The following is a 24,392-nucleotide window of genomic DNA, read 5'->3' as shown; positions in this document are numbered from 1 at the left end:
AGGAAGGGAGGCAGGGAGGCAGGAGGGTATGAAGGGCTCCTCGCGTTTAGAAGAGAAATCTTCAGGGTCAGCCTGAGTGGTTGACAACTTGGAACGTTACATAGATGAATAACCACCAGACCCAGGAATGCACTATGGAAGTGGTAAAGGGTGGGCAGGAATCACCTTTCTCAACCTCTGTTCTACAGAAAATGCCCTCAACTCCCAAGTCAGTGGAAAATGTACCCAGCACATTAGGAATTAAGAGCAAGAGAATACACCAGTTACAAGAACACTTCAACCTCTTTCTTTTGCTTAAGCTGCTATATTAATGTGACCAACCAAAGATTTCCTGCTAAGAAAATGAGTTGATAGCTTCTTTCAGCAACCGAAATGAACAGGCCATTTTCCACAACTGTTTCATGAACTCACTCTGATTTTTGTAACTTGATCTATTCTCTTTGGCAGATGACTTTCACTTCTTTGTTTTGTGATTTAATTAGAGTAAAGGGATCAATCAGATTGTATTGTATATGTGGGCAGATCTGAATACATACAGTATAGACCCATGACATAAATTGTGAATGGTTGGAAGTTTAGGAAAAATTTGCCTAAGATGTCACTAGTAATATGGGATGCGTAGATGGGGCTAAACACTCTTACATAATCTGGCCAAAAACCTGTCTTCTTTGGAGACAGCACTCGACTTACAGAAGCATCTCCATGCCCAGCGGGGTCCCTACAAACATGCACTGCTGAGCATGGGCCAGCACTAAAGGAAATGCTGACAAATGGCACAAAAATCTGGGGTGAAGGGATTATACTTCAAAGAAGCACGGTTGTCTGCTCTTAGTGGCAGGGGTAGGACCAGCGACCTCCTCAAGGCCCCCAGCCTGGCGCTGGGCCGATTCAGCCTGAGCTGCCACACGGACGGCCTCGTCTCTATTCCTTTGCAACTTGGTCTGCAGCCGGGCAAGTCCACCCTCCAGCGCTGACTGTTGCTTTGCTACATCCAGCTCAGTCTCCCGGGCCTGATTTTCAGCCTGTTGTTGATTGAAAGACCAGGAAGGAGACAGTCTCTCTATGTAACAAACAAGAAAATACATGATGTAATGAGCCCTCTGAAGACAAGCTAGGTGTAAAGGGAAAGGAAATCATTCCTTTGCTTTTTCTGTTCCTTAAAGAAATGTTATAAAAAATATTTCAGACAGACAAGAGGTTCTAGGAGAAGATGTGGCACATATCTGTGTACCCACCAGCTGGCTTAAGAATAAGTATTGCCAGTGAGCCGAGACCCTCGGTGTACCACCATCATCACCCCCTCCCCCACAAAGGTCACCACTACTCTGAATCTAATATTTCTCATTCCATATACTTCTACATGCTTTGAACTCTATCTTATTTGGTATTTCTAACAATATACAGTATTTTCTACTTTTAAACTTTATGCAAGTACATCATCCTGTGTATTTCTGCAGCTTGAATTTTTTAATTCAAAATTATCCTGGTACAGGTCACCTAAGTTAATTTGCATAACTCTTTTTATTCTTATTCTTTATTTTTTTAATTCTTTACTCACTTTTACCAATTGAAAGTGTTCCATTGTTTGAATATACAAAAATTTATTTTTCTATTTTCCGATGGATGCAGGTGGTTTCTAATTTTTTTCTCCCTTATAAACAATAACGAACACCTTATACTTGTTTCTTATTTCGGCGACTATATTTGTCACGTCTAGAAGTCTGACAGGTCATTTGTTATCTCTTGTCTCTTGTTCTTTGGTCAAACTTTCATGCCTTCTTTGATTTTTCTTACCAATAATGGTAATGCCCAAAGTCTCCTGCATTCTGACTCTGTTTACTGTTACAGATGGCCTCTTGCTTAAGGCAATTTGTTTCTTTATTGTGTGTTTTAAGGGAATCCTTTGAGGCTTGGTTTTAAGGTACACTCCTTTGGCAAGGATTTCTTATTGCCTCTGTCAGGCATCTGAGGGCCCTGACAACCCAGGACCACTTTAAATGACATTTCTAGCTTGGTTTACCAGGGCCACCCAGGTAGTACGAATTCTGGCCTCATCTCACCTGAGAGCCAGCTTGTTAATAATTCTTAGTGAAGACTCTCCCCCTCCATGTACAGGCTAATATCTTTACTGCCTCTTCCTCTCTCTGAAATAGTTTAACATTTCCTTGAGGGTTTGCCTTTTGGGGTCTCCTCTCTATGCAGGGGTCTCATCCCCTCCTTGCATGGGCTTCATTTTCTATTACTCATGGCAGCCAGGGAAACCAACAGCTTTAATACACCAGGGACTGACAGCTGCCCTCTGCCTGCCATCAGGTTCATGCTTCATTATCTGTCTCGATCATGTTTTCCGGTCATTATTGGCCTCTGAAGATTTCCTCCATTTTTTACCAGTTCAGCTGTGCATTTTAAAAATTGTTAAAATATCTAACATTTTCAGGTTTTTTTCTACTAGAGGGCTCCTTGATATACTGGTCCACCATGCTGTTAGAAATCGAAGCCCCTTCCTAGGCCCTCGGGCATAGGTGGGAGCTTTTCTAGAGCAGGAATCTTGAAGCTTTTTCTGGAAAGGGCCTGCTAGTAAATATTTTACACTTCGTGGTCCATAAAATCTCTGTTGCAACTATTCAACTCTGTGCCATTGTAGTGCAAAAGCATCCATGGACAATATGTGGCTGAATTCCAATAAAACGGTGTGACTTTTGATACAACAGTTGGTGGGTCCCTGTGGCCCTTGGGCTGTATTTTGCCAACCCCTGTTCTAGAGTAGATGCCTAGAAGGGGAAAACCTGGAAACCGTCTTTATTTTTTGCTCCTGTATATATGCAACCTCTTCATATCTGAGCTTTTTATTTCCAGGTGCATGACTTCCTGTGCTGGTGCTTTCTGCTTTTCTTTTCAGGATGCATGTACTTAGATATCTAAGACTCCGGGGAAGAACAGAGACTGAGAAGCTTGCAATCTGCTGGGAAGAGGATGTGCTGGAGAGAGATGCATCACAGACTCTCAGTCTAGGTCCTGTTCTGTCCTCCAGCTGCCAGGCTTCCTCTTCTGGATCTATCCCCTGGGTTAAACCGTGGCTTTATTCCTGCCAAACAGTGGATGGAACCCTTTCTTTCAGGTAAGATAGTCTTTCAGTCTTAGGAAACGCTCATGAGATTTCACGCATATTTTGTTATAAAAATCTGGCAACAATTAACTTAATTTCTTTGGTTGGTGAGCTTTCAGAAGTCCATTACTTTCCCTGGTATCAGAAGGGATAAATACTGCCCTCACATCTACCATTAATTAGCTGCGAGACGTTAGGTAAGTGACTTAACCTCCGCGAGTCTTAGTTTCTTCATCTACAAGCTGATGGCAACAACACCTGCTTTGTCCCCCAGGCTTGGCCAACAGTGAGATGAAATAATGCTGGGATAACTCTGTAGAACTCTGTTAATTAAACGCATGATACTATCATAATCTTATTTATCATCATAATAATTCCATCAGACAGGTAAGATGAGATATAAAAACTGTGCTGTCTTCACACTGAAAGTCTATTTCAGGTTAGTTTCAAGGAAGATAGAGAAATACCTGCAGTGCGTTCTTTTTTATTTTTGTTATCTGGGCAGTCAGCTGTGTGATGGTAGAATCTGCCCGTACTTGAGTGATTTGAACTTGTTGCAACTTATTCAACATTTTGTCGAGATTTAAAAGAACATTTGCTGCTTTTCTAAGATATTAACATATCAGATTAAATAAATATACAATTATTCATTTATTTCACCTTGAGAGTTCATTCGACTCAACAAAAACTTTACTGAATTATTCATAAAGTCAACTGAAATCACTCTTAAGCGAGGCAAAGTGCTGAAGTCTTCCTCTTGAGACATAGGTACATTTAGATGCCAGTAAAAGCACATACATATGCATGCATAGATACAGATTTTGCCAGGTATGGAAATCAGGGATACAGGTCTCGTTTCTTCTTAACTTGTCATAAGCAGAGAGGTTTGGGGGATAAAACTGCCAAGCTGGGAACAACAAAAAACTATCTTCGGCCAATTCCAGTTTTCTGATTTCTCAAACTTAAGTAACGCTCTTGAAATCCTGATTGGAGTAGGGGGCGGGGTAGTCAAGAGGCTCCAGAGGGAGCAAAAGAGAACGAAAGGCCCTGCGTTTTCAGGCTGTGTTTATTCAGGTTTATTTAAGCTTCGCTGACATTCCAGCTGCCCAGAGGCCCAGTCAGAGGTTACCATCACAAGCTTTCCAGGTGATAGTCTATTTTACAGAAGTGAGCACACCTCAAGTCAACATTCACCAGACACTTAGGTCTGTGGGCTCAGAGGCACCTTTGCAAGAAGGTACAAAGTCACGGAACTAGATCTTAGCAGAGGCATCATTAGAAATGCTTGTGTGAGAGCAAAAATAGCTAAATGGCAAAACAACCCCTTCCCCATCCAACCCAGCCTCTCCCCTTCCAGTGATGATCTTTCTCTCCGTTGAAGAGAAAAAAAAAACAAAACACACAACTTTTTTTTTTAAAGAGCAGTTTAAGTTCACAGCACAATTGAGAGGAAGGTGCAGGGATTTCCCACACACTCCCTGCCCTCACACATGCATAACCTGCCCAATTATCAACATCCTGCACCAGAGGGTCCATTTGTTACAAATGATGAACCTATACTGACACATCGTAAACACCCAAAGTCCACAGTTTACATTAGGGCTCACTCTTGGTGTTGTCCATTCTATGGGTCTGGACAAACATATAATGACATGTATTTATCATTATAGTATCAAACTGAGTATTTCCACTGTCCTAAAATTCCTGTGCTTGCCTATTCATCCTTCCCCTCAACCCCTGCAACCACTGATCTTTTTTTACTGTGTCTCCATAGTTTTGCCTTTTCCAGAATGTCCTATAGTTGGAATCATACAGTATACTGCTCTCCCTTTCTATACTTTTTTTTCTCTACAATTACAGTGAGGGTTCTGGAGGCTTTCCTTCTCATAACTCACCCCTCCCCCATATCTTTTTACTGAATTCTTTTTTTCCTTTAGATTTTCAATGTACTGCTCATTATAGTAAATTTAGAAAGTACCCCAATAAAAGAAGAAAGAAGAAAAAAATATCAGGGAGGGAAAATTTACCAGTAATCCTACCACCTGTTAAGATATTGGCACATGCTAGCATTTTTGTCCTACCAGTTTTTTTCTTTTCATGATTGAGATCCTCTTCTACGTATAATCTGTTATATTCTTTTTTTTTTAATGAAGATTTTTTTTAACATCTTTATTGGGGTATAATTGCTTTACAATGGTGTGTTAGTTTCTGCTTTATAACAAAGTGAATCAGTTATACATATACATATGTTCCCATATCTCTTCCCTCTTGCGTCTCCCTCCCTCCCACCCTCCCTATCCCACACCTCTAGGTGGTCACAAAGCACCGAGCTGATATCCCTGTGCTCTTTTTACAAGCATTAACATTACACTGTAAGAATCTCTGCATGTTCCTAAAAATCCTTCGTCAACATCATTTTTAATTGCTGCATGACTGTGTCCAGTTGCTTAATCTTCCTAGTTTGAAATATTAAAACCAGAAGGGGCTGGGCTTTCAGTGGAGTCTGATGCACTTCACTTGTAGAGGTGGATGATGAGACAGCGAAGGCAGCTCAGGTGTCAACTCTGCTTCTGGGGGTCCAAAAATGGTGATGGGTGTTGATGATGGTACCATCATCCACTGACCCTATGACCTGGATTCACAGCACCCCATGATCATAAAAACATCAAGGTGGCTTTTCCTCTTTGCTTGGCTAAGTCGACAAGGGCAAAAGGAAGCAAGAGTTGGTTGACTTTGTGTACCGTATGTATCATTCTACTCCTGTATTACTCCTGGGGCACTAGTGTTCATTTCTTCTCTGTCTCACCGTCATAGTTTTAATGTGATATACTTTCTTTAATCTAGATTTTCGAAGTACTGATATTGTAGTAAATACAGAAAGAAACAAAAGTAGGTATGCAAGACGTAGAGAATGGACTTGAGGACACAGGGAGGGGGAAGGGTAAGCTGGGACGAAGTGAGAGAGTGGCATGGACATATAGACACTACCAAATATAAAATAGATAGCTAGTGGGAAGCAGCCACATAGCACAGGGAGATCAGCTCGGTGCTTTGTGACCACCTAGAGGGGTGGGAGGGAGACATAAGAGGGAGGAGGTATGGGGATATACGTATATGTATAGCTGATTCACTTTGTAATACAGCAGAAACTAACGCACCATTGTAAAGCAATTATACTCCAATAAAGACTTTTTAAAAAATAAATAGGTATGCAAGAAAGGAAGAATACACAGACAGTCCCAGCACTTGTTAAGATATTGGCATATAATTAATACATGGCATTTATTGGTGTATATTGGTATAAGGAGATAACAAGACACTGGAAGGGCATTCAGAGACTAAGGAAAATGGGAAACAAGCATCTCTGCACAATGCCTCCCAGCTTCCCAGCTTTCTGGGGCACCTCCACAGACAGCTTAGCCCTCATTTTGGGCAACGAACTATCAGAGGGTAATTTCATTTGAACGTTATAGCTCCTTAGGCAAATATTTTTCAGATGGCCTTTTGGCAGATGGCCTGTTAAGAGAAGGAGGAGAATATTAATACTGTACTAAGCTGCTTTTGCCTTCACCAAAACCTTTCGGGCTCCATCTGCTGCTGTATGTAGCCTGTTCTCCTCTGTCCTGTAGTCCTCACAGAGTTGCAAAAGTTTCCGTATTTTGTCAAATTCATGGGTCAGATTTTGCGATGTTACTGGTAGGTGGATGTCAAGTACACGATTTGCAACCCTCCCTATGTCCTCTGGAGGCGCGTTATCCTCCTAAATAAGAAGATGGGTTTTGGGTAATTGTGTCTCCTTATCATTCTACCTTGTAAATATCACCACAATGAATTCTAAGTTAATTTGCATTTGATGATGTGTCCCTAGAATACAGGGATTATTGTATATGTCTCACAGCTGCTTCTTCGTCCTCAATGTTCCCTTCTCTCTTAGTTCCCCGACCAGGGATTGAACCCAGGCCCTGGCAGTGAAAGCACAGAGTCCTAACCACTGGACCGCCAGGGAAGTCCCAAAAGGAATATTTTACTTCCTATAATGTTTCTGAAAAAAATGTGATGAGAATTTTTCATGAATAAGTTAACACCATATTTTAAACAGAATCACGGAGTTGGCTCTTTCTAGAAATAGTAACTTTTGTTAAAAAAAAGTTCTAATAAAAAGTGAATTGAATTTAACCCCGTATTCAGTCATGAAACATTTCTTGGCATTTATTGTGAGGTTAAAAATTCATATTCAAGTGATTATAAATTCACTTTCAGGAGAAGTGATGCATAATTCTGTTAATAAGGAATTCAGACCGTAAGGAAAATATTAAGATGGTAAAAGAAGAGCTGAATAGTGTGGCCACCATAAATGTAATGATCATTTTATTTGGGCTTTATAGACAAGAAAAATAAAAGAACTGGGTGGGTGAAGGGCACTGCTTCCTGGTGACCAAGAGTCTTGGACCCTGACCAAGAAAGTTCTTCTTATGGAATAGGATTTTTCTTGATGTCTAGTCTAATTTTTATTGTAATAATCTGAGTTTTTTTCCTCTAATTCCTTAGGCTAATTAAAGTGACATTTTCATTAGAAACTTATTTAGTAGCAATGAGAACTAGTATAGGAGTAGGCTCTGTGACCGTTGCTGGAACTGAGGACGCTGTGGCAGCTCTGATTTCGTTTTAGTTTTGGCGTCTGAATTGACTTGTATCTGCAGAAAGAGCTACCGTGTTCCTCACACAGTTCCTGGATTTGTGTCTAGTTAATATCAGTCCGTCTAGCTCGCTCACTGAAAACTTGCTTTTGAACAAACAAAATGTCCAGTTGACTGATCCCACACCCAATCATTTTTACTGCTTATTTTGGTCATTTTTACTGATCATTTTTACTATTTTTTTCTAATTTTGAAAATCAGGACTAAAGCTGCTAATACAATTTCTAGAAACAGTGAGATGGAAAGAATACTTGGCCACAGGGGTCTCTTACAAATAAACAGGTTTAATAAAGTGATTGCAAAGATTGTAACCGACATCCCAACTGTCTATTAATTCATGTGGAGAATATTAAATTATTGAATTTGGAAGATGGCTATAGGAAAGAAAGCCTCCTCAGATCAATTCCACGTAGTGTTGTACCCAAACGACATTATTTACCGAGAGCGAGATTTCCCATCAATTTCCAGCTGTACTATTTGATTTTTATCTTTAACTAATAGTTCTCTGGAGTTTAAAACAAACCTCTCCGAAAATAAGGCACAATGAAGGACACTAATTTCAAAATTATAATTAATAATAATAATGAATCCAATAGTTCACCCTTTGGTCACAGAAAGCCAACATGAGTCTTGGAAAACAGTCAATAATAGTTATCTAAAATAACCAATATTTTAGACGCCACCTCACTTCAGTATTTGATATACTAACCAACAGCTGGCGTACCTTGATCTCACACACTCCATCAGCAGAGAAAGTTGTGGAATCTGACAGGGTCTTCATGTTAGATTTTCCTTGTTTTAAAAAAAATAACTTTAAAGACCAAGTTCACTTCTTTGGAATTCTAACTAAATTCTAGGATTTATTACTAAACTAATCTTACACAGAGAGCCATATTTTTTTTGATACAGAGTTAATATTTTGGAATTGTTTCCATGAAGAAATTTAAAATCAAGGAGTATATCATGTTTCTGATTTAGCCATGTCATTTTCAGTTAACGTAATTTGGAGTTGGTTGTGATGTTTGAGTATAAATTAAAAAAGGAAGAAAAAGGAGGAGGACGGGGAGAGAGAAGAAGAGGAAGAGTGTGGGAGGGACAGAAACTAGTCCTAATATTTTTTTTTTTAATTTTTTTTTGTGGTACGCGGGCCTCTCACTGCTGTGGCCTCTCCCGTTGCAGAGCACAGGCTCTGGACGCGCAGGCTCAGTGGCCATGGCTCACGGGTCCAGCCGCTCCACGGCATGTGGCATCCTCCCGGACCAGGGCATGAACCCACCCGTGTCCCCTGCATCGGCAGGCGGACTCTCAACCACTGCGCCACCAGGGAAGCCCCAGTCCTAATATTAAAAAAAAAATTACCTAACAAGAACATTTTCAGTTTCTTGATTAAAAGACTCATTTTTTCTTCTTCAGATACACTTTGGTTTTTCATATTCCTCAGTTTCTCACTTAGCTGTAAGGCATTGTTTTTGGAGACTTCTGCCAGTTTACTTATATTTTTGATCTGGAATAAGAAAAAAACAACAATGAGGCAAACATAACAATTAGGCACATTCTGTGACGTTTCCTTACTTAGCTGGACCAAATAGAGGTCACTAAAAATATAACAGAAGTCTACATGATTAAACAATAGATTCATGTTAAAGGACTCTTTTAAAAGTTGATATTATCTGTTTTCATTACCATGTTTTCTTAATAATGTGAACTTATCTCTTAAAACATTATTAGTGATCAAAATTGTTATTTGAAAACAATTATTGGTGTAGGACTAATGACTTTTCGTGATACAAATCGAAAACACAAATTCTGTTTTAATGACATGTCAGCATTCTATCATATCAGCGAATGTCACAGAACTTACAGTGATCATTATGTTTAGTAAGTTGAGAACATATTCTTTAATACAAGTTAAAATATTAAGTTTAAATAATAAGTTTAATATAAGTTAAAATACTCTTTTAAACATTCTTCTGATTCAGATAATGTACTTTCTTTGAGAGTAAAAAGAAAGCATTCTTCCTTTTAATAAACGAGTTTGAACTCAGAGCAGGCTACAAAGATAAAATTCCAGATACTGTGTACACTTGGTGGAGGAATGATAGAACTAAAATGTTTACAACCTAGAAGTGCAAATTCTTAACTGTGTGCTTTGAGAAAGGTCACGGACTTTTTCTTGGGATTCCAACAAATGAGAGAAAGAGAAAAAACAAAGAGAAATAGGACAATATCATCCGCAAGTTGAGCTGTATTCAGTGAATCAACTGTGACAGAAGCAAGGCTAATTAGGATCAAACATAGTTAAGGAAAAAAGAAAATCTCACTTTATTTCCCCACAAAAATAGGCAGCCTAATTTAAGCCACACAGATTTTGTGGAAAAGGATTTAATGGTAGTCATTGGCAAATGATGAAACAAAAAGAAATATTTACATGATTAAAAATATGTAATTTAAGTTTTTGGAGTTGTTCCTTAATTCTCTAGAACTTTTTAAACTTTAAAATGGATAACAGTTGCTAAGAAAGATCTTAAAACTTCTCATCACAAGAAACAAAATGTAACTATGTGTGGTGATGAATGTTAACTAAATTTATTGTGCTAATCATTTTGCAATACATACATATATCAAATCATTATGTTGTATACCTAAAACTAATACAACGTTCTATGTCAATTATATTTCAATAAAAAAATAAAAGGGAGAAGCAGTGAGTAAGAATGCATAGAAGTAAGATGAGAATTCCAGAAATAAATACTCTGGACAGGAAGCACCAAATTATACACATGAAATCTCAGTGTACATTAGTTGATGCCATATTCAGAAAGAAAGATTGCTAAATTACTTCACTCTTAAAACATCTCTCTGCAATCCATCCTCTGTCATGACTCCTGAGAATTCTCTCATAATCTCTTCTGGCATGTTTCCCCCTTCTAATCAAGAGGAAAATAGCACATCATTTTATCAACATGACAACCCCCATCCTTTTCCAGTTCTCCATTTATGTGCTGATTAAGCCAGATTCTGCTATTATACACTTCAGGGGTTATCTTTTAAAAGTAATAGCTTAACACGGGGCTTATTTAAATGGTGTGAGATTTCTGGTTTTTGAGAAGGGGCAATATAGTAGTTTAAAATTACATTAAACCATTAAGGATTGTTTTAACCACAGGGATGCAGGACCAGGATTTGCGTTTGTTCACTGCTGTATTCCCAGCATCTAGATAAATGCCCAGCACGCAGCAGGTACTCAATGAATATTTGTTAAAGCAATGAAGAATAACATACAAGTGAAAAACTAGGTGGCAATATAGAATTATGACTATGTAAAAAAAATTTTTCAACATTTAGGATGTGTGGGGATGTTCTCTAACTTAATCAGAGACTTGCTCTGGAACTTGGATCCGGAGCCTGTGGAGCAAGCACGTAGGACCAGCCGGGGTTCGGATGCATGGAGGCGAGGCTCACGGAGCAAACTGGTGCTCTGCGTGTGCGCATGTGCAGGAGTGTGTCTCATCGCTGTGGTTCTCACCCCATTCCCAAGGCTGGCTCTCTATTCTCCTCTCACTTCTGAGACCCAGATGTCTTCCTTTTTGGTGAGGGGTTGGTTTCTGTTGCTTGAAAACAACAATGCTAACTGATATAATATTTACCTTATATTGGTAAAAATTCAGCTCTTTTTTCTTCATCAAAGGCTCTATGTATACTGCCCCCCCAAAAAAAAGCAAACTAGGGAGCACTTCATCATATTGTTTTTTAAGCTGAACACAATGTATTCACAAAACACCTAAAATTGTATTCATCCTTTCCAGATAAATATAATGTATTCACCAAAAAACCCTAAAGAAAGATAGGTAATTAAAAATTATCCTCATTTATTAATATGACCAGAAAAGTAAATGAAACCATTTAAAATTATTAGAGATTCCATTATCAGGTACTTGAATATTAAAACCACTTTATCGTGTCTATCAACATAGGAAAGAGTTCAAGGCATTAAGAGTATATTCCCCTTAAAATATTTTCTAATATTAAATTAAATTCTAACATCAAAATTTGTCTATTTAGTAGAATTTCAAACATGCCCTTGAATTTATGAAAAATATTCTTTACTTTGACAGCTCTATAGTTTGAAACCTTCAAGGCTAGGAGTTTACACATTTCTGTGCAGTGTTTGCTATAAAGGAAACCTATCCACACAAGTCTGTATATGTCCTACAAACATATACTTTGAGGTTTTTCTCTTCTTTCTCACCATATACACGCATACACACTATACATATATATGAGAAAATATATGAGAAAATATATCAATATTCACAGCTACTTCTAAATCACCATTCATATCCACATCTATATTTTTATTCTATATTGTCAGGCACAAGAACACCTAACATCTAGAATCTACCCTTATTACTTAGAAGTTAAATGGAAATATAAAAAATTTCAAATAGTTTGCTTTTCTAATTGCTATTAATTTTACAAATAAAGCATGAGAAGACATCGTTTACCTGATTTTTCAACCCTTGAACTTGGCTGTTCAAATTGCGAATCACGAACTCTGCTTCCTGAGCTTTGTGGAGGGTGTTCCTCGAGAGGGTCAGGAGCCGGGACAGCTCGGGCCACCACAGGACAAGAGCACACAGGGCATGTTCCCTCCTCCATACACCTGACAGGAGAAAGTATCTATGTTAAAAAGCAACTTGTTGGGGCTTCCCTGGTGGTGCAGTGGTTAAGAATCCATCTGTCAGCAGTGCAGGGGACACAGGTTCGATCCCTGGTCCGGGAAGATCCCACATGCCACGGAGCAACTAAGCCCGTGTGCCACAACTACTGAGCCTGTGCTCTAGAGCCCGTGAGCCACAACTACTGAAGCCCGCGTGCCACAACTACTGAAGCTCGTGCACCTAGAGCCCGAGCTCTGCAACAAGAGAAGCCACGCAATGAGAAGCCCATGCACTGCAACGAAGAGTAGCCCCTGCTCGCCACGACTAGAGAAGGCCCGCATGCAACAATGAAGACCAAATGCAGCCCAAAATTTTTTAAAAATTAAAAAGAAAAAGCAGTTTGTTGGCAGAGCTTTTTCTGACATCCTCCAGGCTCACCAAGGCAAGACACTGCTCTATTCATATGTGTTTCTTCAATAGTTGCTCACACTTAGTACATGGATATGACTGATTAAGTATTTCCTAGTTAAGTGAATAAATATCTAACTTATTTGTTATCAGCATTTGGGCCAATCAATGTCGCTTTTACACTTATAGTTTTGGGGGAAATAGTCACATGTCTAGCATTTCCATGTTAATTTCATTTTTTTTAAAAAATAAAAAGTACCTTTTACTTATGAGGCAGGAGAAGTAAATGTCCATAATCTGTACCAGTTGAGAAAAAGTAAATAGCATAAGATAATAAAATCAAGCCACAATCTTTACTCTTTGATTTTTCTCAAACTTTGACTTAAGAAATAAAAAATAAAATATAAATATTTATATTATTTTCAGATTAAATATATATTATTTATAGATACTTTCTACACTTATAAAATATAAATAAAAAAATAAAATGTAAGACAGGGAAATACAATCGAAGAGGTCTGTATATCAAGTAGAAACCACAAACACTTTGACTATACTGTCATGAATATTTACCTTTTCATGCAATGTTTGAATATCTGGTATCTGGATCTGCTTTAATTTCTCCAATGACAAGTTTTCTTTTGAGGTTAGTGTATCTAAGATGGTAAGTAAGTCATTCCTGTTTTTTTCAGAGTTATCTATGATGGAAGTAGTTTCATTAGTTTTCTTTTCAGCAGATAGAGCTCTGGTAATACTTCTTGATGCTCTTTGAGGAATCTACATCAACACAAATTGAGGTAAGATAAATTTTGTGAAAACAAATGATATTATACATGGGTTATCGAGATAATCATTCCCCAATTTGACTAGACTGTCTTGGTCTCAATGATCAATACAAAAATTCAACATCCTCTCCCTTGAATTTGCACTTAACAGGGAAGTAAAGAGTAAGGAATTGGGCTTCCCCGGTGGCGCAGTGGTTGAGAGTCCACCTGCCGATGCAGGGGACACGGGTTCGTGTCCCGGTCCGGGAAGATCCCACATGCCATGGAGCGGCTGGGCCCGTGAGCCATGGCCGCTGAGCCTGTGCGTCCAGAGCCTGTGCTCCGCAACGGGCCACAGCAGTGAGAGGCCCACGTACCGCAAAAAAAATAAATAAATAAAATAAATAAAGAGTAAGGAATTTGTTCTCATTCCTAATCTGGAAGAAGGTGCCCACTGAAAGAACTGAAAATCTGTCAGCAGTCACCCAAGACAGGCAGAAGAAAGCAAAAGCGCCCCTATGCTGATTTTCTCAAACTTGCAGATGTCGCATCATAGATATACATGCAATAGCTACAGAGCACTGAGGCTTAAGTTTGCAGACATGCGTTTGATTGCTGGCTTCTCCCTTTACTGTCTGGGTATGGCCTCGAGCAAATCTGTTAAGTCTCTTAGATTGTGTTTCCTTATCTGTGAACTGGTGATGATCATTTGTGGAGATTAAGTGAGATGATATAAAGACCCTCTGTGAAGTGTTCCCCAAATGTAAGGTATTAACTCTGACCACCCATATGAATCTAATATGATGAAACAACTAAGTTCACCTCACTGTATAGAGCAGGAGTTGACAAAGTCATTCTACAAAAGGCCAGAGAATACATGTTTTAGGCTTACCTGCCATCACATTGCTGTCACAACTACTCAGCACTGCCACTGTAGAGTGACAGTAGCCACAGACACCACATAAATAAATAGGCGAGGTGGTGGTCCCCTAATGAAACTTCATTTACAAAAACAGGCTGTGGGTAGGATCTGCGGGCAGACTGTAGTTTGCTGACCTCTGATGTTGAGGCTGACGACAACAGCTAACGTGCTGAGTGCTTTCTATACACCTGGCCTTCTCATCAGTTCTCATCCTTGATCTCCACAAAACACTGTCAAGCTGGTTAGCACGACCACCACCGGTTTTACCAGTGAGAAAAGGAGGCTCTGATGATAGCAAGGTCTCACTGATAGTATGATGTGAAGCCAGGATTTGAAGCCAGGTAGTTGGACTCTAGAACCTGTGTTCTTAAACACTTCTCTGTATTTTCCATATTGTAATGAAAACACAAATCCCTGATAGTAATGTGGGATGTTTTAATGTAAATGAGAGTATCTTAGGGCTTTAAACTGTTCTAGGAACCAAAGGCCCAGGGTTCTGATCTTTACTCTTATGTAGTCATAATCCAGGCATGACAACCACACTTTATCTTTTCAACATTCCTGGTTTTTACACTAACGGACTCACTATATTGTGATTTTCATTTATTATGAACCGCCCCCCCCCATCTCACACACACACAAACGAACAAAAAGCCATGTTTCTATTGCTTGGAATGATTTTCTGCCTTGATTTATCTGGCAAATTTATCTTTATTCTGAGAGGCCTTTTCTAATAGACCCAGGAAGAACTCCATTCTCTCTACTCTGCTCCCGAAGTAGCTTGAAAATGTTCTGATAGAGTCTTTTCATTGTTTGGGCATTGTTTATACGTCTGTCTTCCCCCCACAAGACTGGGATGACTTAAGGGTGAGACTTACTGCCCGTCTCTGCTGTTCAGCACAGTGTCAGGCATCGACAAAAAGCCCAGTAATTGCTGTTGGACTGCAAGTTTGAGAGAATCAGCATGGGGCAGTTTTGCTTTCTTCTACCTGGCCTGGGTGACTGCTGACGGATTTTCAGTTCCTTCAGTGGGCACCTTCTTCCAGATTAGGAATCGGAACAAATTCCTTCCTCTTTATGTAGCATTATTGAGCGTCATCAACAGTGATTTCATCAAATTTAGGCCTTCCTCTAGGGTCATAATTGCCATCTGTTTTTTCTCTTTTAGCTCAAGATCAGATGACAAACAGGACCATAGACATAGGATGAGGAAAAGCAGACAATGTTTGTGCCTTGAGATAGGTTTCACGTATATTTTCCCTTATACCGCTCAACTAGATGGGTTTGGTGTGAATAAGTTCGGAGCTGCCTCTCCTGGTACTAACAAGCTGTCTGTCCATTTCCAAACATAACAAGGATCTCATGGGAGATCAGCAGATGAGCTAATGCAAGTTCTGCTTTAGAGTTCCATTTCTCCTCCAAGTTGATTTTGGCATAATTCCCGTTCATTTTTAAGAATTATGCAATATGAATTACAGGCTTCTAGTATGTTACACGTCTCCAAATTCCTACAAAGTTCTTAAGAGAAATTGTTTAGGTCCCTTTTGCCTCATATTCCTTTGCATTTGTGGTTGCTGGAAATGGAGTGGCTTATACTCAGGAAGGCACAGAAACATGGCTCTCTCATTTCCTTATGGCCATAATAGAATTTCCAAGCTGCTGATTAAACGAGACCCTAGCATGGTCTGGCATCACAATACTTTGGGTTTCAGTGTTTGTTTAGTATCGCAGATTGTTAGCATTATTTTGTGCAAATGCTATCCGTCTCTGCAATGTTTTAAAAAGTTGAAATACTCATGCACAAATAATACCTTTAATGGGTGTGTTTTCACGTTCTAAAGTGCTCAGGTGCTGTGGCAATAAGCACAGGGAGATTCACTAATGGAATGCACTATGGATTTTATCAACTCCTGTCCAGAAAGAGACATCTGAGGTGCATTTTCTCTCTTACCCATGATGCTTGCATTACGGGCACGGGAGTGCAAATCAATTTCTTCTTGAAGATCTTCAAGTAAGAGGTTCACTTTATTCCTCGTTCTTCCTCTTCTTTCTTTCAGATCTTGAAATTCATACACTGTTTTCCTCTGGTCACTTAGTTGAATGATTTCTTTCCTATAGGAGAAAATGAGAGTAAATGTAGCTAAGCTTATATTACATTCGACAGATTGTGAAAAAAACACAAGTAAAGAAATTGCCCTTGGACTTCCCTTGGTGGCACAATGGTTAAGAATCCGCCTGCCGGGCTTCCCTGGTGGCACAGTGGTTGAGAGTCCACCTGACGATGCAGGGGACATGGGTTCGTGCCCCGGTCCAGGAGGATCCCACGTGCCGCGGAGCGGCTGGGCCTGTGAGCCATGGCCGTTGAGCCTGCGCGTCTGGAGCCTGTGCTCCGCAAGGGGAGAGGCCACAGCAGTGAGAGGCCCGTGTACCGCAAAAAAAAAAAGAATCCGCCTGCCAACGCAGGGGACACTGGTTCGATCCTTGGTCTGGGAAGATCCCACATGCCACAGAGCAACTAAGCCTGTGCGCCACGACTACTGAGTCCATGCGCCACAACTATTGAGCCCACGTGCCACAACTGCTGAAGCCCTCACGCCTAGAGCCCGTACTCTGCAACAAGAGAAGCCACCACAATGAGAAGCCCACGCACCGCACCAAAGAGTAGCCACCGCTCGCCACAACTAGAGAAAGCCCACACGCAGCAACAAAGACCCAACACAGCCAAAAAATAAATAAAAATAAATAAATAAATAAAATAATAATAATGAAAAGATTGCCCTCATTATTAGGTATCCTCATACTTAGGATGGATCCCCCCCCCCAAATTTTCATTTGACAGTTTACGATTGTTTATGGCTTATCTCTTTCTTGTTAATTCCGCTTCCTGGAGTATTTCAGCACTCATTTAAAATGGTTTCGTAGCATAAAGGTTTTTGAATCTTTCAATTTCAGCTGTTTATACTGTCTCCCTTTACTTTGGTTTTCAAAAACACGTATTCAGACGTGGTTCATTTAAATCAGTCTAAGGGAGCCAACCTATATTAGGCTTTTAACAGAATCCCTCACACAGACAAGGATAAAAATCAGTACCTCATTTAGAATAAATCTGCTTCCAGCAAGGTTCCTTTTACTGTTACTTCTGTACAGTGTCTTAAACTTTGAATTTCCACAAGTGACAGCTTTCCTTGCTGGCGAGTGTACATTCGGGTGTGTTCTTTCTACATCACCTTTGATGGTGTCACCTTTGTCCCACTTCAGTTGGCTGGGTTCAGCAAACACAGTTGGTTCAGGTGAATAATTAGAATATCCCTCATGAAGGGGAACTGAGGTACAAATCTTGAAGAGTACAGTTCAGGGAAGCTACAATACAAATTTATGGGACTAATTTATCTTGGTATGACTGCAAAGTATTAACCAATGCTTCCTAGCATTTTCTGCTCTCACTCTCCCTTCTAATCTACAGACTTTTCCTTCAAGCTCCAACTGTCAGCACTGTAATTCTTCTGGCTAATAACAATAACAGTACATACTATTATTATAGCTGGTACTCTTAAAGCACTTACTATGTGCCAGACACCATGCAAAGTGGCTTGTCTTGAGTGATTCTCACAAGAATCCCATGAAATAGAGACTTTAACCCTGCTTTTGATGAACAAACTGAAGCTTGGAGAAGTTAAGTAACTTCTGAGGCCACACAGCAGCAGGTGGATTTGAACCACAGTAGTTTGACTTCTCAATCTATGCTTATGATATCTTGGCTTCTCTGTCCTCCCCTTCCCCTTTGATTTGTAATTTACCCAACAAACATTTATTACTTAACTAAACCAGGCCTGAAGAAAGGTACAGAGAAGGCAGCTTTGCCCAGAGGAGTCCCTCAGTGAGGCAATGGCTGAGCCAAAAAGACGTGGGAAGATGCAGAAGGAAACACATCCTCTCTCAGGAGGTCAGGGAAGGCTTCAGTGAGGGGGCGGTGTCTGGGTGCTTGTTGTAGAGAAATAGGAGTTTAGCAGGTGGACCAAGACGGGGCAGGCTTTCCTCATGGCTTCAGGCCTGGCCCCGGGACTCCGGCTCCTCTTGCTTTCTTCTCTCTGGTTCTGCTCGGGGCTCTTGCAATTACCTCTATCTACAGCATCTACTGTGGATTGGCTCCTTCTGCTTTCTCAGTTCCACTTCATCCGCCATGTCTTATAACCACAAACCAGTGGTCCATGAGCCACAACTCATTCTCAGACAAGTTTCTTTGGCCTCTACAGTGCTTTTTGAAAGCACTACTGGATTAACTGCCTCTATTTTAAAGTGGGGACGTTTCCATAAAAATCTGGATGTCTGACATTGTTTAAAAAATGAGGAGATCTGGAAACCTGGGGCCACAGTCTTTACCAGGGCATAGAAGTGCCTGTCCTCACCTGCCAACTTGACTTGGCTATGTGATATCTCTGGGCCCTATAGCTTCGGTTATGATGCAGGTGGCCCTTCCTCTGAACTATCCAGGTGAGTTGTATCATCCTCCTTGTGTAACTTTTAAGCAGTTGCCATATACTTCAGGATTTTTTGTCTGGTGATAACGAATGGCCTTATATTTATGCTTGTGGGTTTTTGTATGTTTGTTTGTTTTTGGCTGTACTGGGTCTTCGTTGCTGTGCTCAGGCTTTCTCTAGTTGCGGCGAGCCGGGTCTACCCTCTGTTGTGGTACGCGGGCTTCTCATTGCAGTGGCTTTTCTTGTTGCAGAGCGCAGGCTCTAGCTGCGCAGGCTTCAGTAGTTACAGCATGTGGGTTCAGTAGTTGCAGTGAACGGGCTTCAGTAGTTGTGGCTCGTGGGCTCTAGAGCGCAGGCTCAGTAGCTGTGGCACACGGGCTTAGTTGCTCCACGGCATGTGGGATCTTCCCGGACCAGGGCTTGAACACGTGTCCCCTGCATTGGCAGGTGGATTCTTAACCACTGCGCCACCAGGGAAGCCCTGACAGGCAGATTCTTAATGACTGCACCACCAGGAAAGTCCCTATGCTTGTGTTTTATGTAACATAAAACTCTGCAGCTTCAACTATTCTCTAATCCAGGAGCTTTTCTGGGGAAGGAGGGATATTTTTCTATAGAACTATAATCTTTTTGGTTTCTTAGTAGACTGTGTACTCTTAGAGGGGTGGAAACTATACCCAGCTCATCCTCGTTTTGCCCAGAGTAGGTCAGCAAACTTTTTCTCTAAAGGGCCAGAGAGTAAATATTTTAGGCCTTGGGGGCACCACAGTGGCCCTGTCGCAATCACTCAACTCTGTCATTGTAGAGAGAAAGCAGCCACAGAGGATGTAAATAACGGGTGTGGCTGTGTTCCAATAATACTTTATTTACAAAAAAATGTGATGGGTCAGATACTGCCTGCGGGCTACGGTTTCCTGACTCCTGGTCCAGAGCAATCACCATAATCTCTAGAAATATTTGATGAATGAAAAGAAGGACTCAATAATATATAATAAAAATGATATTGCATTTTGAAAGAATTACTGTACTCATTAAATGACTTCACAGTAATGTGCGGGCTTATAAACAACTGAAGAATTTGGGAACATTTAGCAAATTTCCCTGAGAGCATGGTCAAAACAAAATTTTTGTATTAGAAACTTCCCCACTTCCAATTTTGTCTTTCAGCTCTGCTGAGTTTGGGTTTCTCAATTAACCTCATGATTGCCTTTTTGTTATAATCAATGACATCTCGCAAAATCATGTCATTCTAACTAGGTAACAAAGAGACAACGATGATTCCCAGCCTGGTTATTAATGGAACGATGATTACTTCCCTAACATCAACAAAGGTTCATTTCTAAGTTGAAGGCTGCTAAAGTTCACAGGACTTAAGGTAAATCAGGAACTTGGCGATCTATTACTTGCACACTAACCTTACCGAACAGAGTCATGATAATCCTTGACTTTTAAGAATTCCCCAGATGAGAAAACAGGATGTCTCCAAATCCTTTCTATTTCAGACATGTTCTCTCTGAGGCCTTTGAAGTCGGCCTCACAGACAGGCAGGGTCTCTCTTTTATCTTCCATGTTAGCAGCCAGCCTAATTAACCCTTGCACCGCTTTGGAGAGGGAAGAAATGGTGTGGTCCCATGGATCAAAGCACAAGTGACACCGAAGACAAGCAGGGAATTTCTGGCTGTGACCCTGGGCGCAGCGATCACATCGTGGGCCGCTAACACCCTCTCGGCAGTGACACGTGCCCACGTCCTGGTCACAGATGTGCTTCTGGGAATCTTTCCCGTTGCAGTCACATGCTGAAAAGGATGGGAGAAGGAGCGGAGAATGTCAGTCACCTGGCCTTTGGCTCATGACCAGCTCAAGAATAAAGTCCTCCCCTCTCCCCTGAGAATCTTCCCAACTCTCATTTCTAAGGTGAATGTTAAAAAGCAGGATAGGGCTTCCCTGGTGGCGCAGTGGTTGAGAGTCCACCTGCCGATGCGGGGGACACGGGTTTGTGCCCCGGTCCGGGAAGATCCCACATGCCGCGGAGCGGCTGGGCCCGTGAGCCATGGCCGATGGGCCTGCGCGTCCGGAGCCTGTGCTCCGCAATGGGAGAGGCCACAACAGTGAGAGGCCCGCCTACCGCAAATAAATACATACATAAATAAATAAAAGCAGGATAATTTCAGAGATCTGTGCAATGGCCATTAAAACAGAGCATACCTTGTTTCATTCCACTGACCCATCAGCTCTCGGTTTTTTTTGTTTTTTGTTTTTGGACACTCCACTGTGGCTTGCGGGATTAGTTCCCCGACCAGGGATCAAACCCGTCCCCCCTGCAGTGGAAGCGTGGAGTCCTAACCACTGGACGGCCAGGGAATTCCCAGCTCTCGTTTTTTATATGGACATTATTAGGTGACACTTTTACTGCAAGTGTGAGTTGCTCCCATCTGGTTTCTTTACCTATGTGAGTGAAGAATATGGATCTAATGGAGGACACACTTGTGACGGCTGCTACTGCCCCCCACCCCCCACCCCAGGGTGGTTCGGGCGTGTCACAGATTCTCTAAGAAGGCCCATGATCACACTTTTTCTTGGTGAAACCCAGCCTGGGTGTGCTGTCTTCCATTACATAAGGAAAACTGTTCTGTTATCAAAAAAGGGGTGGGTGGGCGGATCGCTCTTTGGTATTTACCCAAAGAAGTTCAAAACATGCCCACATAAAAACCTGCACACGGGTGTTTTTAGCGACTTTATTCATAATTGCCAACTTAGAAGTAACCAAGATGTCTATCAGTAGGCGAATGGATAAAGAAACCATGGTATATCCAGGCAACTGGATATTATTCAGCACTAAAAAGAAATGAGTGTTGAGCCATAAAAAGACATGGAGGAACCTTAAATGCTTTTACTACTAAATGAAAGAAGCCAATCCGAAAAGGCTACATGTTGCATGATTCCTTTTCACATTCTGAAAAGGCAAAACTATGGAGACAATAAAAATATCAGTTGTTGCCAGGGGTTGGGTGGTGGATAAGGACGAAAAGGCAAAGCACAGAGGATTTTTAGGGTAGTGGAAATACTCTGCATGATACTATAATTATGGATACATGTCATTATTCATTTGTCTAAACCCATAGAATGGACAACACCAAGTGTCAACCCTAATGTAATATGAACTTCGGTGATTATGACGTATCAATATAGGTTCATGATTGTAACAAGTGTACCACTCTTCTGGGGATGTTGATAATGGGGGAGGCCATGGTGGGGTCTGGGGGTATATGGGAAATATCTGTATGTTCCTCTCACTTTTGCTGTGAACCTAAAATTGCTCTTTAAAAAAGTCTTTTAAAAAACAGAGAACATTAAATTCACTTTGTCTTAACTAAAAAAAAAAAAATTCTGATACTACATGCACTTCCAATGAATAGGTTTTTGATTAAGCCTGAGGATGAAGGATGGGAAGAGCTACTGAAGTTACAGCAATTTCCAAAAGGTCAGGGGATCACGAACCGATGCCATTGGCTTGACTGCAAGGAGCAAGGGATTTGAAAACGCCTTCGGCCAGCTTGCGTGAAGCTAATGCCGACTAGAAATAAAAGCTGCTGAACACACTGGGCTCCTCCAATAGACGCCACCTGTCTGGCACATTCCCTTTGGTCCAAAGGCCTCTGCAGAAACCCCTGCGGGAGCTCTGTGTGCTTCACCAGCTGGAGGCCAAGGCTCCCCCTTATTACCTGCTCGTCCCCAGGAGCACTCGTGGGATCTGTGGCCTGAGTGGACTGTTTGCAAAGTTTCCTCTGTGAAAGATGAAAACATTTTTATAAAGTAAGATTATTAAAATATTAAGAGGGGCACAGGAATAGAGGCTCTCTCTAAGACAGTTTTTCTAAGAGCCAACATTTCTCCCTGGTTTTTTTTTTTGTTTTTTTTGTGGTACGCGGGCCTCTCACTGCTGTGGCCTCTCCCGTCGCGGAGCCCAGGCTTCGGACGCGCAGGCTCAGCGGCCATGGCTCACGGGCCCAGCCGCTCCGCGGCATGTGGGATCCTCCCAGACCAGGGCACGAACCCGTGTCCCCTGCAACGGCAGGCGGACTCTCAACCACTGCACCACCAGGGAAGCCCTCTCCCTGGTTTTTAAAGTAGCAATTCCATTTGGAAAATTGAGTATTTGAATGGGGCAAAAATCCAAAGGCATTTTTTTTTTTAAGCCACAAAAGCACATTTATAAAGGAATGGAGAGGAGGAAAGAGTTACCGTATGTGGCTACATTGAGGTGACCACAATCATAAATCCATTACATCTGACATTTCTTCGGACTGATTTCTTTTGGAAACCGATTTCAAACAGAGATTCAAAGATCCCTCCTCCTAGAACCAACCCAGATTCTAAATCTGCACTGTCCGATATGGTAGCTACTAACCACATGTGCTATTTAAACGTAAATGGATTAAATGAAATAAACAATTGTTTGGCTCACATGCACGAGCCACAGTGCAAGTGCTCAGTGGCTACATATGGCTGGTGGCCCCCGAACTGGACAGTGCAGATGTAGAATGTTTCCATTTCTGCAGAAAGTATCGAACAGCCCTCCTCTAAATCCTGTAACTATTGCTGAGGCATGGAATGAAAGACACTAGAACACAAACTCCATAGGTTGGGGGCCTTGCCTTATTTGTTCACTACCTAGAGTACCCAGTAGACACTCTGTGAATATTTTTAAATAAATAAGTGAATCTGTGAGGGACCCCAAGTTATGAGAGCCACATTGAAAAAACATCCACTCTGCTGACTTCCTATGATCCATCTCCCAGCATGTACCTTAATCGAAAGTAGTTATTTTTGTCAGCATGTTTCCAAATAGCAGAAAATCGGCTACAAGTTACGATCTCAGAAATCTGTTCCATTTTAATGACTTTGAGGAATTTCAATATAGGCTAACATTCAATATAGCGTAAAGTTTTAATATAAGAGAAAAAAATTTATAGGGCTAAAACATTTCTTTTCAAAACTAGGATTAAAGTTTGTGGACTTTCAAATATAAGACACGACACCACAGAACTCCTAGAAAAGAACATAGGCAAAACATTCTCTGACATAAATCATACCAACGTTTTCTTAGGTCAGTCTCCCAAGGCAATAGAAATAAAAGCAAAAATAAATGAATGGGACCTAATCAAACTTACAAGCTTTTGCACAGCAAAGGAAACCATAAACAAAATGAAAAGATAACCCACAGACTGGGAGAAAATATCTGCAAATGATTTGACAGACAAGGGCTTCATTTCCAAAATATACAAACATCTCATACAACTCAATAACAAGAAACCAAACAATCCAATAAAAAAACAGGCATATATATATACAATAC

General features: G+C 40.9%; 1 protein-coding gene across 1 annotated transcript in view; it reads right to left on the bottom strand.

Moving 5' to 3' along the window:
- LAMB4 (laminin subunit beta 4) overlaps positions 1 to 24,392 on the bottom strand; it is a 109,520-nt gene that overhangs the window by 8,057 nt on the left and 77,071 nt on the right. The window contains 11 exon segments of the mRNA XM_029234020.1: positions 855 to 1,022; positions 3,574 to 3,712; positions 6,658 to 6,866; positions 8,676 to 8,679; positions 9,168 to 9,307; positions 12,309 to 12,403; positions 12,406 to 12,466; positions 13,446 to 13,611; positions 13,613 to 13,649; positions 16,510 to 16,670; positions 20,457 to 20,832. Coding sequence (XP_029089853.1) covers positions 855 to 1,022; positions 3,574 to 3,712; positions 6,658 to 6,866; positions 8,676 to 8,679; positions 9,168 to 9,307; positions 12,309 to 12,403; positions 12,406 to 12,466; positions 13,446 to 13,611; positions 13,613 to 13,649; positions 16,510 to 16,670; positions 20,457 to 20,832 — 1,556 coding nt within the window.

This window comes from Monodon monoceros, unplaced genomic scaffold, assembly GCF_005190385.1.
Source record: "Monodon monoceros isolate NGI ecotype Baffin Bay Population unplaced genomic scaffold, NGI_Narwhal_1 Super_Scaffold_2, whole genome shotgun sequence".
NCBI lineage: Eukaryota > Metazoa > Chordata > Mammalia > Artiodactyla > Monodontidae > Monodon > Monodon monoceros.
This window is presented reverse-complemented; position numbering and strand designations above follow the sequence as displayed.